Source organism: Lithobates pipiens, unplaced genomic scaffold (assembly GCF_037356315.1).
Source record: "Lithobates pipiens isolate NorthernLeopardFrog02 unplaced genomic scaffold, aLitPip1_a1.2 Scaffold_10, whole genome shotgun sequence".
Lineage (NCBI taxonomy): Eukaryota > Metazoa > Chordata > Amphibia > Anura > Ranidae > Lithobates > Lithobates pipiens.
Window position 1 is genome coordinate 216,822,295 of NW_027507686.1, and position 15,334 is coordinate 216,837,628.

Below are 15,334 nucleotides of genomic sequence, written 5' to 3' on the forward strand. Positions count from 1 at the left end.
TGAAGCGGAACTAAACCCATTGATTTAACTGTTTTTCAAAACAGCTGCTTTCAAGGCATGCTCTGACTTGAGCTTCAAGCCATCAATTGGCTGGTGTCTATCTGATCAAACGTGTAGCAAAATTGCAACTACAGATCAAGCAGAGGCTAACATGGGCGTCCGCAGAACATTTTTCAAGGGGGGGCATAATTTTAGGGTCACCCATGCGCCGCCCCTTTTCGACAATGTCATTATCACATTATCATGGTCAGAGACTGCAGACCCTAGGATAAGTAATGGATACTGGCCAACAGGCCCTCTTACCAGACCCAGCGAAACAACACCAGTGATCCCTCCGGCTGGACGATCGCTCACTCACCCTGGGGGACGACTCTGGTCAGTAGTGCAGCATGTCTGTACCCTGGCAGTGACTCAGTCTTTCTCTCTCTGGTGGTGCTGGGCAGCATGGCTCTCTCTGGTGGTGCTGGACAGCATGGCTCTCTCTGGTGGCATGGGGCAGTGTAGTTCTCTCTCTGGTGGTGCTGGGCAGCATGGCTCTCTCTGGTGGTGCTGGACAGCATGGCTCTCTCTGGTGGCATGGGGCAGTGTAGTTCTCTCTCTGGTGGCGCTGGGCAGCGCAGATCTCTCTCTCTCTTTCTGGCTTCTGCCCAGCACACTCCTTGTTCTTTTTTCTGTAGCACTCCCTCAGCTTTTTTCCCAGGCTACAGTATCTTAATCTCTCTCTTGATCGAGCTGTATCCTCCTCCCTGTGGAAAATGGTGCCGCCAATCTTTGGGACTACATGTCCCATGATTCTCTCCTAGTCTTCTTTTGATTGGCCCTCAGTTATGGCCAATAGGAAAGGAACGGAGCGGGCAGGAAGCTGGGCGAGGAACCTGGCCGTCGTCTCTTCTCCCTGACAGGAGAAAGGGGGGGGGGGGGGTGACCAGGGGAAACCTGATAGCACCGCCGCCGAGTTCTCTGCTGGACTGAGCACAGAAAAGAGCCCGGAGTCACACTACAATGATAGGGGGGCTTGGCAGAACCTTGATGGTGTCACCCCACTGGCGGCTTGCACACAGATGTGGGCTGCCTGCACCCCAACAGCAATGGAACTGTGTTGAATTTAAGATCTCATCCCTGATTCCAGGGGGGGGGGGGGCACTTGACCCCCCTTGCCCCTACCTGCGGATGCCCATGGAGGCTAATTTGGCAGCTTTCTTCACTTTTAAGAATAGGAGGGTTTAGTTCTGTTTTAACTTTGTGTTTGTGTTAGTATGGATATTAGTGCCCGTTGTTGGTCTCAGTGAAAGGAATAATGCCCCATCATTGGTGTGAATAGACGCAATAAAGCCCCTTCATTAGTGTAAGTGGGAGGTATAGTACCATCATTGGTGTCAGCGGGAGGAATAGTGGCCTTTGTTAGTCTCAGTGGAAGGAATTGTGCCCCTTCATTAGTGTAAGTGGGAAGAATATTATCCCTTCATTGGTGACAGCAGGATGAATAGTGCCCATTGTTGGCTCCAGTAGAAGAAATAGCGCCCAAAGGTTGGTGTCAAAGGGAGTAATAGTGTCCCATCATTGGTGGTGGTGGAAGGAATAGTACTCCATCATCAGTGTCTATTTGAAGTATAGTGCTGAATCTTTGGTGTCAGTGGGAGAAATAGTGATCCATCATTGGTGTCAGTAGAAGGAATAATGCCTTTGTATCAGTGTGAGTTATAGTGCACCAAGAACCGGATAAAAGCAAGAAGAGGACAGCTGCCGTTTGGAGACCACTGGTCTAGAGGCTGAACAGAAAAAAATCTATATGTGTATGGCCATCTTAAATGTTCATTATAACATAGCAAATATTCACTTTTAAGAACTCAGGTCCACTTTACGTTTACATGGATTTCTTTTCAGAACTCAAAAACATTCTGACGGGTGAACTGGCTTCTACCCAAACTGGCATATGGGAGCCCTACAATATATGTTAGGGTTATAAAGGAGTACAATAAGGTGGGTTACACAGCAGTTACATCTTTGTGTCTGAGGGTCTCTGTGGTTAGGGGAGGAAGCTGTCTGATTGAGATAAGACTTGGAGTGATCTGATCCTACTTCTTTGTCTACACGGAAAACCACAAGGCTGGAATGTGTTCCTAGTATGGTATAGTCTAGGATACAGGTTGTAGTTTCATATATATTATATGGGTGCGAGATGGTGAAAACAAACAAAAAAAACGAAGTAAACACTGCACAAAATGTTTAGGCATCTTTTTGTGTTGTAGTGTCAATTAAAATGGAAAATAAGGATTATTTGTGATAATGGCATGCCATTTTATTTATGTAAGTTTAATATCCATCACAATTAGAATTCACCCTTTACAGTCCTCCTTTTTTTTTTTTTTTAGCAGATACTATTTGTGACAAGCTGTGTTCCAATTGTAAACTGGACTGTAGCTGATGCAGAACTTCTTCCTGCAGTGTGGACAGGGTTAAACTGAAAATTCAATAATGCAGAAGTGCAGCAGCCATCTTTAAGTAGACTACTTTGCAATGCGGTGTGTGATCACAGCGGGAGCAAGCCTGCGACGGTGCGAATGCACCACCCCTATCCAGAATAGTCAGATCACTTATATGTATGAGATCCGGCACAGAGGTGCCACCCTGTAGCAGTAAAACTGCTATAGGGCAGACCTTAAAGTGGTTGTTAAGCCACTTTGTATTTGTCAGGGCTGGCTTAGCCCTTCCTCTTCTGGGCTGGCCGCTCAGCTGTCAGCTAATTGCCAGCTCTCTTCTCTCTCCACAGTTACTTACTGTTCCCGATGATGCTCGTCTGGCCTGCCTATTTAAAGTCTTCCAGCTCATTTCTCCATTGCCTTCACGTTTGGTCACATCACTAGGAACCATCTCCTGCTGTTTCAAGAAGGCTTGCTGACATTCCTCCGGGCTTCCATCCTGCTTGCAGTTGCTCTCCTTGGATCCCTGACGTCTGAACTGGCTGATTACCCGATCTGGTTTATGAACTTTGGACTGGCTGACTACCCGATCTGGCTACTGGACTCTGGCTTGCTTGACTACGCTTTTTCCTGTTTACCTTTTTATTTTTATTAATAAACAAGTGTGATTTTATTGTACTTCTGTCTCTGTCTGTTTCATGGTTCCTGACAGCAATCTACACACAATCCCCTCTGTTAGAAAGCATCCTATGCTGCAGTGTATGTCCTTTGTAAAAAATGATGCCCATTTCTACATGAATTCACAGCACCGCTCGGGCTCACGTGACTCCTCACTGCTTCCTCTCCCGATCTGACAGCTAGAGTGGGAGGGGCCGAGAATCTTGTGTTGACGTCAGTTGGGAGGAGAGGAGAAGAGAGCCGAGATGTCAGTCGGGGAGGGGGGGAGAGGAGGAGAGAGACGAGACGTCAGCCAAGGAGGAGGGGAGCAGCAAGTAGACACGTGAGCACCGATCCGCGCTGTGAAATCAGGTAGTAATTGGCATATTTTTTGAGAGACACTGAAAAGAACAGACACTGCAATGTTGGAAGCTTTCTAACAGAGGGGATTTTGTTTTTTTTACAGTTTGTTCAGCAGTGGGAGGGGGGGGGGGGGGGCAGGCACTGCTAAGAGCTGACAGGCAGGGAGGGGGGCGAGAGGACTGGGGAGAGAGGACAGACCAGGTCTGCGGATGACAGAGACACTTGAACTGACCACGGTGTCAGGGCACACCAGCCAAGATAAACCAGTCAGTTTACAGGGGGGAGGATATAGCTAGGCAGGGTCAGCCAGGTATTTTAGGTGATACAGGGGGCCAAATTACACAGCACAAATACTGCGTTGTATGGCAAGCTTTAAAGTAACAGGATCCTTTTTTTTTCTTTTTTTTTTTTTAGGGTTACAAACACTTTAAGTGGTTAAAGGAGAAGTATGGGAATTTTTTTTTTCTTTTTTAAATCATACTTTCCTAGGTGTATGCAGCATTAGTCCGATGTTGGATCTGTCCCCTGCCTGCTCTAAGGCATAGAATTGATTGATCAAACACTGCAGATTGCTCAGTTCTCAGAGCTCCCTGCGCAGAGAGCCAGTGACTGTCAGTTACCGGTTCTCTGCAACCCCCCCACCCCACCCCAGGCTCACTGGGCTGTGGAGGGAGCGGCTGGCTTTGGCTGCTTGCTGGGAAGCTGGGCCGGGTGCTGGATCGGGCACGTTGGGTCGGATCCTAACCATATGCTCTGTAACATCAGCCGACAGCAGGCTTTAATGGGTCACAGGAGTGCAGAACGATCTGCAGTCCTGTGATACAGAAGAGAAGTACAGCCAAACGAGCTTTAGCTGTACTTCTCCTTTAATTTGTTGTTTGTTGGAAACTGTTATACTTTCTCATATTGCCCCAACATTGCCCCAACTTTGCCAGCGCCTAGAGGCGATTCAGTTCGCATTGTGCGCTATACAAGTATTTCATTCATTCATTCAGCCAATGCTTTCTTTCATGGTTATAACCAGTGTTTATAAAAACAGGGACTGTTATAGCAACTTGGGACTGTCTTTATATACTGATGCTATGTGAATTCAATTCAGTTCTATTAACTACTGTTAGTCAGAATACTGCAGGTGTTTAACCATATTTCTCAGTGAAGTTATTGTCCTATTGATTGTTTTTATAAGTACATTTGCTAATTGTTTCTTTTTTTTGGTTATACTTGACCTAATCTATTCTTTGAAATACCTCAAAGTATTTCAGTAAATGCTGGGTGAGCGACGCGTGTCATCTTCAGATGTGCAGATAAATCACAAAACAGCGACTCCTTTGGTGGTAGAGATACACAAGCATCCAGGTTATCCAAGACTACACCCACCTTTCACCACTACCACTAATCACTGCAGCACCACGGCACACCTTGCATTCATGTATACTGGCACTATTGTGCTGCATATGTCATGGATTTTAAATGCACGTCAAACTCAAGCCAACTTATTCTCATGTACTGCAATAGAGTAGTGTACATAAGAGTTCAGAGGCTGCATTTGCTCTGCTTTGCATTGTGCAGGCTTTTTCTTGTCAAAGGCTGCATTTTATACTTAAACACATGTTAGAGCAGCTATGTGTTTGAATTGAAGTGGCTGTTTGGCAAGAATGCCCATCTGCAGGGCTGTAAACATTCTAAACAAAGGGCTACTTCACTGTCCTTTAGATTTTAGGGGGAGCTAGACTGTGGCCAGTGGAGGTAGAAAATGCCCCAGCATCTGTGGGAGTAAAAAATGTTTCAGGATTGGTGATTTTAGGATTACAAAATGGCCTGGTATTTGAGCAGTAAAAGAAGGAAACCTTTTCTATCTAATGCCGCGTACACACGAGCGGACTGTATGGCATTCTTAGTCCATCATACAATCCAACGGACAGTCCGTCGTACTTTGTACTGAACGGACTTGACCACACACGGATGCACAAACAGTCCGTCGAAAGCTTGCACGATGACGTGTACAGCACGTACGACGGGACTAGAAATAGGAAGTCCAAGACACAGCAAAGCACCCTTCCGCCGTGTAAATCCTTTCTGGGCATGCGCCATTCTTAGTCTGTCGAACTAGCATACTGACGACCGTACTGTCCGCTGAAACCAAAGTACGACGGACAGAATTTCGAAAAAACCGAAATACTTAGTACGCCGGTCTGCACGCTGAAAAAGTGCGCTGAAGCCCACACACGAGCGGATTGTCCGCTGAAATGTGTTTAGACGGACTAAGTACACCATACAGTCCGCTCGTGTGTACACGGCATTAGGTGTCAATAGAAGGAAGAGAGCCCAAACTTTGGTATCAATGATATTGTCAGGGCTACAAATAGGACTTAATTGTTGGTGTCAGTGGAAGAAATAGGACTCCATCATTGGTGTCAGTTGAAGGAATAGTGCCCCATCATTGGTGTCAGTTGAAGGAATAGTGCCCCATCATTGGTGTCAGTTGAAGGAATAGTGCCCCATCATTGGTGTCAGTTGAAGAAATAGTGCCCCATCATTGGTGTCAGTTGAAGGAATAGTGCCCCATCATTGGTGTCAGTTGAAGAAATAGTGAACCATCATTGGTGTCAGTTGAAGGAATAGTGCCCCATCATCGGTGTCAGTTGAAGGAATAGTGCCCCATCATCGGTGTCAGTTGAAGGAATAGTGCCCCATCATCGGTGTCAGTTGAAGGAATAGTGAACCATCATTGGTGTCAGTGGGAAGAATCGTGTCCAATCAATGGTGCGAGTGGTAAGAATCGTGCCCTAAGATTGTTGTTAGTGGGGGAAGTAGTATGCCAAGGTCTAGGTAAAGACATACAAAGGTCCCCATCCATTCCATGGGCCACATTTTGGGAACTTCTGCCTAAGTGTAAGACACTTTCTTTAAGCCACGGACCTTTAATGAAAGATCTAGTCAGTTGTGTTTGCCTCTTAGTCAAAGCGGAGTTCCGCCGAAAAAAAAAAATGAAAAGTCTTGTAGCTGCTGACTTTTAATAATCAGACACTCACCTATCCCACGGTCCAGCAGGCGGGGTACAGGAAGCCCCACTCCTCTCCCCCTCCTCTCCACGGCACCAGCATTGTACATGCGTGAGCCGCGCTGTGCACTGTGAATGGCCGGGCAATCTTCTGGGACCTGTGACATGTCCCAGAAGATTGCAGGGAGGGAAGGGGGAGAGGTGAACTTACTTCCGGTGCCATGGAGCCCCAGGAGGAAGTTGGAACTGGATGCCGCTAAAAAGAAGTTATCTGCCCCCCTCCCCCAAAAATGATATGCCAAATGTGGCATGTCAGGGGTCACCTTCACTTAAAGTGGAAGTTCCATTTTTGGGTGGAACTCCGCTTTAGGAATTTGACATTCCTCCCCTAATAATTAACATTCTAGTCAATGTAGTTTCTAGGCAGTACATTTCTCTTGACAAATTAAATAGCTTCTTCCACCACCAACATACATGCTGATACCCAATGCTGAAGGCTGGATTCACACCTATGCAGTTTTAGTGCTTTTTGCATTTTGGAGATTTGCACTACAGAACATTTAACATGGTTTCCTATGGAACAAATTCTGTAGTGCAAATCTGCAAAATGCAAAAAGCATTAAAAATGCATAGGTGTGAATCCAGCCAAATACCCAGGACCAGCCTTTGGAAATCATTACAGCTTGTCATTCACAGGATTGTTCTCATCAGAGTAAAGACCATAAAGCCTTTTCCATCACAGTATTGAGAAAAACTAGAAATGTTTCTACACTGGTCTTTAAAATGTTTGTATGTAAAGTTAGCACAAGAGAATATTTTAATGGCTACAGTGATAGGGAAGTAACTGCTGAGGTCATTCTTACCCTTTACATTTGTGATGTGTAAAGTATACTGTAAAATCTTGTTTTTTGAGTGAATTAATGTATGTCTATAATATCAGAGATCAACTAGGAATGCATTTTATGCTCAATACTATACATGTATAAACATGCATACTTAAAGGCATTTTTTCTGCCAAGTTCTGGCAGAAAAAATCCACCATATGTCAAGCATACATTTATACACCTGCATGCAAGTGGCCCAAACGATCATTGCATTTTAGGATGTTTTTTTCAGCAACCAATACAGCAAAAAAGCCAACACTGTCATGTATGCTCAGCATATTCAATACACTTCAATTCAATCACACATGAGCGTGTGGAACACATACAGGCTATAAAATACAGTATACTGTAAGCCCTTGTACACACGGTTGGACATTCCGACAACAAAATCCGTCGGATTTTGTCCGACGGATTTTGTTCGAAACTTGTGTTGCATACACACAGTCGGACAAAGTTGTCGGAAAATCCGATCGTAGGTAACGTGATGATGTTATTTCGTTACGATGGGACTACGTTCAGGCTAGTAGCCAATAGCTTTGGTCTAGGAATTTAATCTGAGCATGCGTGGCACTTTGTCAGATCGGAATTCTCTACACACAATCAGACAAAGTCCAATCGGATCATGTTGTCGGAAAGTTTTATAGCCCAGCTCTAAAACTTTGTCCGTTGGATATTCAGACGGAAACAGTCCAATGGAGCCCACACACACAGTCGGATTATCCGACAACGCGGTCCGATAGTACATTTTCCGTCGGAATGTCTGACTGTGTGTACAAGGGCTTAGACCTGGTTCACACTTATGCATTTTTTTGTGCGCTTTCAGTTTTGCATAAACACTACAGTCCATTTAATATGGTTTCCTATGTTCACATCTGTGCATTTTATGGAAAGAGCCAGGGACTTTTTTTCTGTTTTTTGGTTCTTAAAACCTCGTACAAAGAATTGAATTTTCTGCAGACAAAACATCAGACTTTTGTCCGAAGGGTGTTGGCCAGGAACTTGTCTTGCATACAAACGGCACACAATTGTCGGCCAACAAACACGAACGTAGTGACGTACTAGACTTACTACGAGCTGATAAAGAGGAAGTTCAATTGTCATTCGCCACCCTTTGGGCTCATTCTGCTAATTTAACGTTAGTAGAAGTTTGGTGAGTGTTGATTTGTGCTTTTCATTTCACTCTTTTCAGTTAGTTTCTGAACAGCCGTTTGTCAACCAGACATATTGCGAAATCGGAGGCGATAACATGTTATTTTAATATTGGCCTTCAAATTATTGCTTTGACCCAAGTCCATCCAGGAACAGGAGGAGGAGGATTTCTTGGACCAAAAATTGATTGCTTTATTAATCGTGACCAATTATGTCATATGCCTTCGCTGCTGGAGCTCCAGGAGAATAATCCGGATGATTTTTGGAATTATCTCCGAATGACGGACCCCTGCTTTCACTAACTCTTGGAATTGTTGACCCCCTATATTAAGAAGCAGGACACATGCATGAAGCTTTTATTTTATTTTTTGGTTGAATAATGATTTGATTTGGTATATTTTCTATATTTTTGGATGCATAGAATGTACTTTTTGGTTAAGTTCTATTGGCAGATAGCATGTAAATTATTTTATTTTTTTAATGCACAATAAAAAATATTGTGTAGAATAATACTTGGCTATGTGCTTTACTTCAAATGACAGTTTGGGAGTAGGCAGTTATATTTAAAAAAATACAATGTAAAATGAACAAGGGACACCAACATAGTTGTATCTTTGATCTTAAAAACTATGGGACAATGGTGTTGTGGTAACTTGACCAAAAAAAAAGAAAAAAAGCATAATAATATTATTCTTGATATGACTAGAAAATAAAAGCCATTTAAAATACGTTTGGCAGAACTCCATCAGTATCACTAGCAAAGCAGCTTCATTATTATCCCATTAACTACTTCCTGACCGCCGGCAGTCAAATGAAGGGAGGCCGTCATATGAATGGGGCGCGCTGTGTTCTGGGACACACAGTTCCCAGAACACAGCGCGACCCATTACCCAGAAGACGCCGCACGGAGGAGAGAAGACAGAAGATCTCCGCAGAGGAGGAAGAGGCAGATTAGGATGATGTGCCTAGCAACAGGCATTTCCACCACTGTGGGGCAGCACAGTGGTGTAATGGTTAGAACTCTCACCTAGCAGTAAGAAGGGTCACTGGTTCAAAACCTAACCATGACACTACCTGCCTGGAGTTTGCATGTTCTGCCTGCGTGGGTTTCCTCTGGGTACTCCGGTTTCCTCCCACAATCCAAAGACATGCAGGTAGGTTAATTGGCTTCTGTCCAAAATTGGCCTTAGTATATGAATGGGGACCTTGGATTGTGGGCTCCTTGAGGGTAGGGACCAATGTGAGTGTGCAATGTACAGGGATAGGGACAATTGTAGACACTCACTCAGGATGGACTGGTGTCTTTATTCAACCTTACTAACTATGAAACTATGGAAAAAAAAAATCATTTTTTTTTCAGATTTTTTTCAAATTTTTAATGTATTTTTTTTTTCAGGGTGGCCCTCCACCTTAAAGCAGTTTCTGCTGTTAGCTGTATCCCACATATGATAGATTTATTGTTTTGTACAGAGCTAGGACGCCGTAACCCATATCAACAATGATACACTGCTGTACATTAACAAAATCATGGCAAATAAAGGTGATGGCTGATTGGTCATCAATGGGTTTCTGCACATTTCTCTGTACCCTATTGAATGCTCTTGTGCCCATCACACAATTATAAAGGTGTCACCTATACAGTATATAACACATCTGTTAGGACAGATTAGAAGAACTTACAGCATGGAGAAGTTGTGTTCTGCAGCAGTATAAAAGAAGTCAGTAAACTTCCCCTTAAAAGAAGACTTCATCGGAGAGTAACAGACAGGGAGCTAGATAGCTGGTCTGGGCCTTCAGCTTTACCTGGAGCACGCACAGATAGTAGAACAGCTGCTAGTCTACAGAGCCTGACCAGTGACCACCAATGTGCCAGGATGAGCTGCTCTTGGAATGTTGTCTCCTATAAAGTAAGTACAGAGCTTTTCATCAGTTTCTCTTTTTGCAAGTGGCCCATTATAGATGTGTATAATTGGCAGTTTTTTTTATTATATTAATAGGAATGAGCGAATGATTTCAGCTAAAATAATTTCTCTTCCACCATCGGCGGAGATTCCATTTTCACTCACTGAGCTGCTTAGGTGAAATTTGCTTGAAAAAATAACAAAACTGACTTTTTATCTTTATTTAGAGAGTATTTTTAGTGTATTTAGAGTAGCTTAGTCCAATTCATTGAATGTTCTTTTTATTTATGCTTTTTCCTTTCGTGTGTGTGTGGTCATTATTTGGTGTATTATTTGTGTATTGTTATGCAAATTTTTTTGTTATTTTTTTATTTTATTCTTTTGTCCTTTTTTTTCTAAAAATGGGTCTTTCTGGAATAAGAATGGGTTTAGGAGCTTTTTAAAGCCCCTCGCACCCTTACAAAACTCTAAAATGTCCTTAATTAAGGCTTCTCCATTGACTACAATGCATTTTGCCAAAAGAGAAATGTTGCTGAATTCCCGCAATTTCTGCTGAAATTCTGGGAAAATAAAAAACTCTTAATTTTTCTAATTACTAATTGTTAGCTTATCCTTTAGATTTGTATAATAAATCTATATATATAATATAATATATAATATAATAAATCTATATATATATATAATAATTGAATATGAGCGATCAATCATTCTGTCATTCTTTGACAAGAGATCCAGTTCAAGGCTGGATTCACACCTATGCATTTTTAGTGCTTTTTGCATTTTTGCAGATTTGTACTACAGTCCTTTTATAATGGTTTCCTATGGAACACGTTTTGTAGTGCAATTCTGCAAAATGCAAAATGCACTAAAAATGCATAGGTGTGAATCCAGCCTTATAGGCAGCCTAAAGCACCCTGCATGGGTTAACACAGCAATGTGTCAATCTTAGTACAAAAATGTCTCTAATGTTCCAAATTATATAATTTAATGTCAGTACTGAAATGCAGAATTTGTATTCTGAACTGAGCTTATTCTTTCAGTTCATGAAAGTGTAAAAAAAATTGTTGCATTTACCTTTTGATCTGGTTAAGGGAATCCTTTGTATTTTACATTTTTTCCCTTGAAGTGTGACTCAATAAAGCTGCCCATATATAGAATTAATTGGTGGCCCGTTAGCACCTTCCTGCCCAACCTCATTCACTTTGAAAACCTAAATGCCGCGTACACAGGACCGGACTTTCCAGCAGACTTGGAATCAGTCCCTCAGACAATCCGATCGTGTGTGGGATAATCTGATTTTTCAAAAAAAAAAAATCAGACAGACCTAGAAATAGAACATGTTTCAAATCTGTCTGAAGGACTCGATTCCTATAGGGAAAATCGTTCGTCTGTATGCTGGTCCGACGGACCAAATACGACGCAAGGGAAGCTATTGTCTCCTGGCTACTGAACTTCCATTTTTAGTCCCGTCTTACGTCATCACGTTGAAAGCGAACAGACTTTCAAATGGACTTAGTCCGTTGGTGTGTGGGCAAGTCCGTTCATTCAGGAAGGTTCATCGGAACTCCGCCGAAAGTCCGTCGTGAAGACCGTCGGACCTAGTCTGCTGGAAAGTCCGGTCATATGTACGCGGCACAAGATGTCAGGTGGAAAACTGTCGACTGAACATTGGCTGATTGAATTTGGGTTTCTGACAGCTGTGGGTGCCAACCAATTGCCACACTGCACTTTGGTTTACTTAAACCCCATATACATCAGGTGTACTGAATCCTGTATATATAAGTAAGTAGAGTGCAGGGATGGAGGACCTGAATTATGTCCCTTCCCACATTAGGCCTTTCTTTATCATAATAGTAGCGTCATATTTACCCTTTCATTCTTCTATATCACACTAGCAGCTATGAAAGGAAAGGAGAGTAAAAAGGCCTTTATATGCATATCAGTTCTTAATAAAAGTTGGGGACATTCAACTTCACTGCAACATTGATGATGATTAGTAGGAGCTGTAAAGCTGGTCATACAGTCAGGGAAAAAAGTATTTGATCCCCTGCTGATTTTGTACGTTTGCCAACAGACAAAGAAATGATCAGTCTATAATTCTAATGTAGGTTTATTTTAATAGTGAGAGACAGAACAACAACAAAAATATCCAGAAAAATGCATTTCAAATAGGTTATGAATTGATTTGCATTTTAATGAGTGAAATAATTATTTGATCCCCTCAATCAGCAAGATTTCTGGCTCACAGGTGTCTTCTATACAGATAACAAGCTGAGATTAGGAAAACTCTCTTAAAGGGAGTGCTCCTAATCTCATCTTGTTACCTGTATAAAAGACACCTGTTCACAGAAGCAATAAATCGGATTACAATATCTCCACCATGGCCAAGACTTAAGAGCAGTCCAAGGATGTCAGGGACAAGATTGTAGACCTACTCAAGGCTAAAATGGTGTACAAGACCATCGCCAAGCAGCTTGGTGAGAGGGTGACAACAGTTGGTACGATTATTTGCGAATTGGAAGAAACACTAAATAACTGTCAATCACCCTCGGTCTGGGGCTCCATGCAAGATCTCACCTCGTGGAGTTTCAATGATCATGACTACGGTGAGGAATCAGCCCAGAACTACACGGGAGAATCTTGTCAATGAGCTCAAGGCAGTTGGGACCATAGTCACCAAGAAATACACACCAAACTGAGCATGTGCAGAGTGCCCTCAAGGCTCTGTACTGTCAGGAGATAGATTGGGGACAGTAAAAGGAGGAGAGAATCAGAGGAGACAGTTTTAAACAGCTTTTTTACACAAGCCACAGGATTAAACCTATAGGTTCCACAGTGGGTATAGAAAGCATGCTTTACTGCATAGACAGACTGATTTTACTGTTATGAGTTTAGTAACACTTTAAGGATTGAGATATATTTTCATGCACTTGTAGATGCCTACAATGATAATTATGGGCTGCATTAGCACTGCCTGGAAATGCTGTTTAGGCACCCCACTTTTTCCATTGAAATGATCAGGCTGTATCAGGCTTATTATTTGGCTGAAATTAATACTCTTATTCATGGAGTTCTTTAATTGCTATGAGCCAAATGTATAATTTTTCAATATACTAGTGCTTGAAAATATGTCAGAAGTAATTTACATATTGGAGTTATCTACGTACAAGACCGAAAAAGGGTTGTTTGTGGAAATAAAAGGGCCAGAGGAATTTGTACCTGAACGATGAACCAAGCAATGAGGGATAATCTACCAAATGCATGGATGATCAGCCTAAGGAAGGAGCCAGTAGAGGCAACAAGGCAAGGTGGAACCTCATATCAAAGATGAGTCTTATACTCCATTTTTGCAGCATTTCTCAACTAGCCTGCTATGGATCCAGTGGCATGTGTTCAGTGTATGCCCTGCATATGGGCCCCAAAAGGGATGAGGCCCACTGTACATTTACTGACTGCCCCCCCCCAAGTTTCCAGCACAGCACAGTCTCTGGTCTGCAGTCTTCTCTTTGCCCTTTAGGCCTGGTTAACGCCTATGCATTTTTTTTTGTGCGTTTTCAGTTTTACAGAAATACACTACAGTCCACTTAATTCAAACATGTATTGAAAAACGCAAGATGCACCTGGAATATGCAAACTGCAACCTGCATAGGTGTGTACCAAGCCTGAATTCTTGCTCGTTGTCAGATGGTTGGTGTCCAACTAATGATGATTCCCAGTCACAGTATTTACTACATTCAGACCTGCTCCATCTCCTTGCTCCCAACTTCTGCCATGCTGTCAGATGCACTGTAGTGAAGAATTTATTCTTTCGCCAAAAAAAGATTAATGAGTATTCCAGTACCAGATGGGGTGGGGGATAAAACTTACTAGCACAACGTGACTGGCATATAACCTGGGGGCTCTGATTGTCCTGTCCACAATCACAAATATAAACTTTTAGGGCCTATTTGGGTAGAAGCTAGTTGAATTGATGCTCTGTTTTTGGATTGGGAGAAGGAATCAGATCAGAGGACCCTAAAGGAAACCCGCACAAAAACAATGAGATATTGCAAACAGCATGCCTCTTGGAAACTGAGCTCAGAACCATAAACACTTTCTTTTCTTGTGGAAGGAGGCCCATCTTATGATCTTGCACACAGGCCCACTGCATTCAGGAATTTATCCTGTATGAAACCCTAGGGTTCCTCCAGGGGGTACCAGAGCTTCTTTGAGCAGTAAAAGGTGGCAAAGGTAATATCACACCTGATGGCATAGTTCCAACACCAATGTTACCCATCAGAAGCAGGACAATAAGTTTGGTAAAGCCTTTCATCCTAAATAAGTAGCCGTTGACATCAATGATGTTTTAGCTGTGTAGTCACTGCATTTTTCCCACTGACCGTGAATGTATGGGCACTTCTCAAATGACCACCAAAAAAAGGGGGCACTTGTCTGCTGACCACTATGTAAGGAGGCTCCTTAACCTCCCACCATCAATGTAAGAGGGCCCTTTTCCACTGATCAACAGTATAAAGGGGCACATCTCTACTTGCCACCAATGTAAAGGGGTTCTTCTCTACAGGCCACAAACCCAAGGGGGGTCCTTCACCTCTCAACACTAAGGTAAATGGGCACTTCTCCAATAATTACCAATATAAAGGGGCACTTCTCCACTGACCACCAATTTAAAGGGGCCTTCCTCTACTGATCATCAACATAAAAAGCTCTTCTCCTCTCACCACCAGTATAAAGGGACCTTTTCCATTAAGCGCCAATACAAGGATAATTACCATTTAATTGTTTTCCTTTCCAGAAATTATTATTATTCTTTTTTTTTCATTTTAATTATTACCAAAAATTAGGAAGGGGATGTAAAATACCCTAAATACACAATATTCCTCCTTCTTTTATTCATTCTTATATGTACAGCTTACTGATCATGCTAATGTATCATGTAAATTACATTTGTAGCAGGTGTTC

At 42.7% G+C, this 15,334-nt stretch overlaps 1 protein-coding gene across 2 annotated transcripts in view; it reads left to right on the forward strand.

Moving 5' to 3' along the window:
* The first annotated feature begins 10,217 nt into the window (after nt 1-10,217).
* Nucleotides 10,218-15,334, forward strand: part of SPI1 (Spi-1 proto-oncogene) — a 108,797-nt gene continuing 103,680 nt past the window's right edge. The window contains exon 1 of one of the 2 annotated variants that reach the window (XM_077460990.1): nt 10,218-10,381. In XM_077460990.1, coding sequence (XP_077317116.1) covers nt 10,349-10,381 — 33 coding nt within the window. In that variant the 5' untranslated portion in view covers nt 10,218-10,348. The remainder of the gene's footprint in view (nt 10,382-15,334) is intronic. The other variant, XM_077460985.1, reaches the window with a different exon arrangement.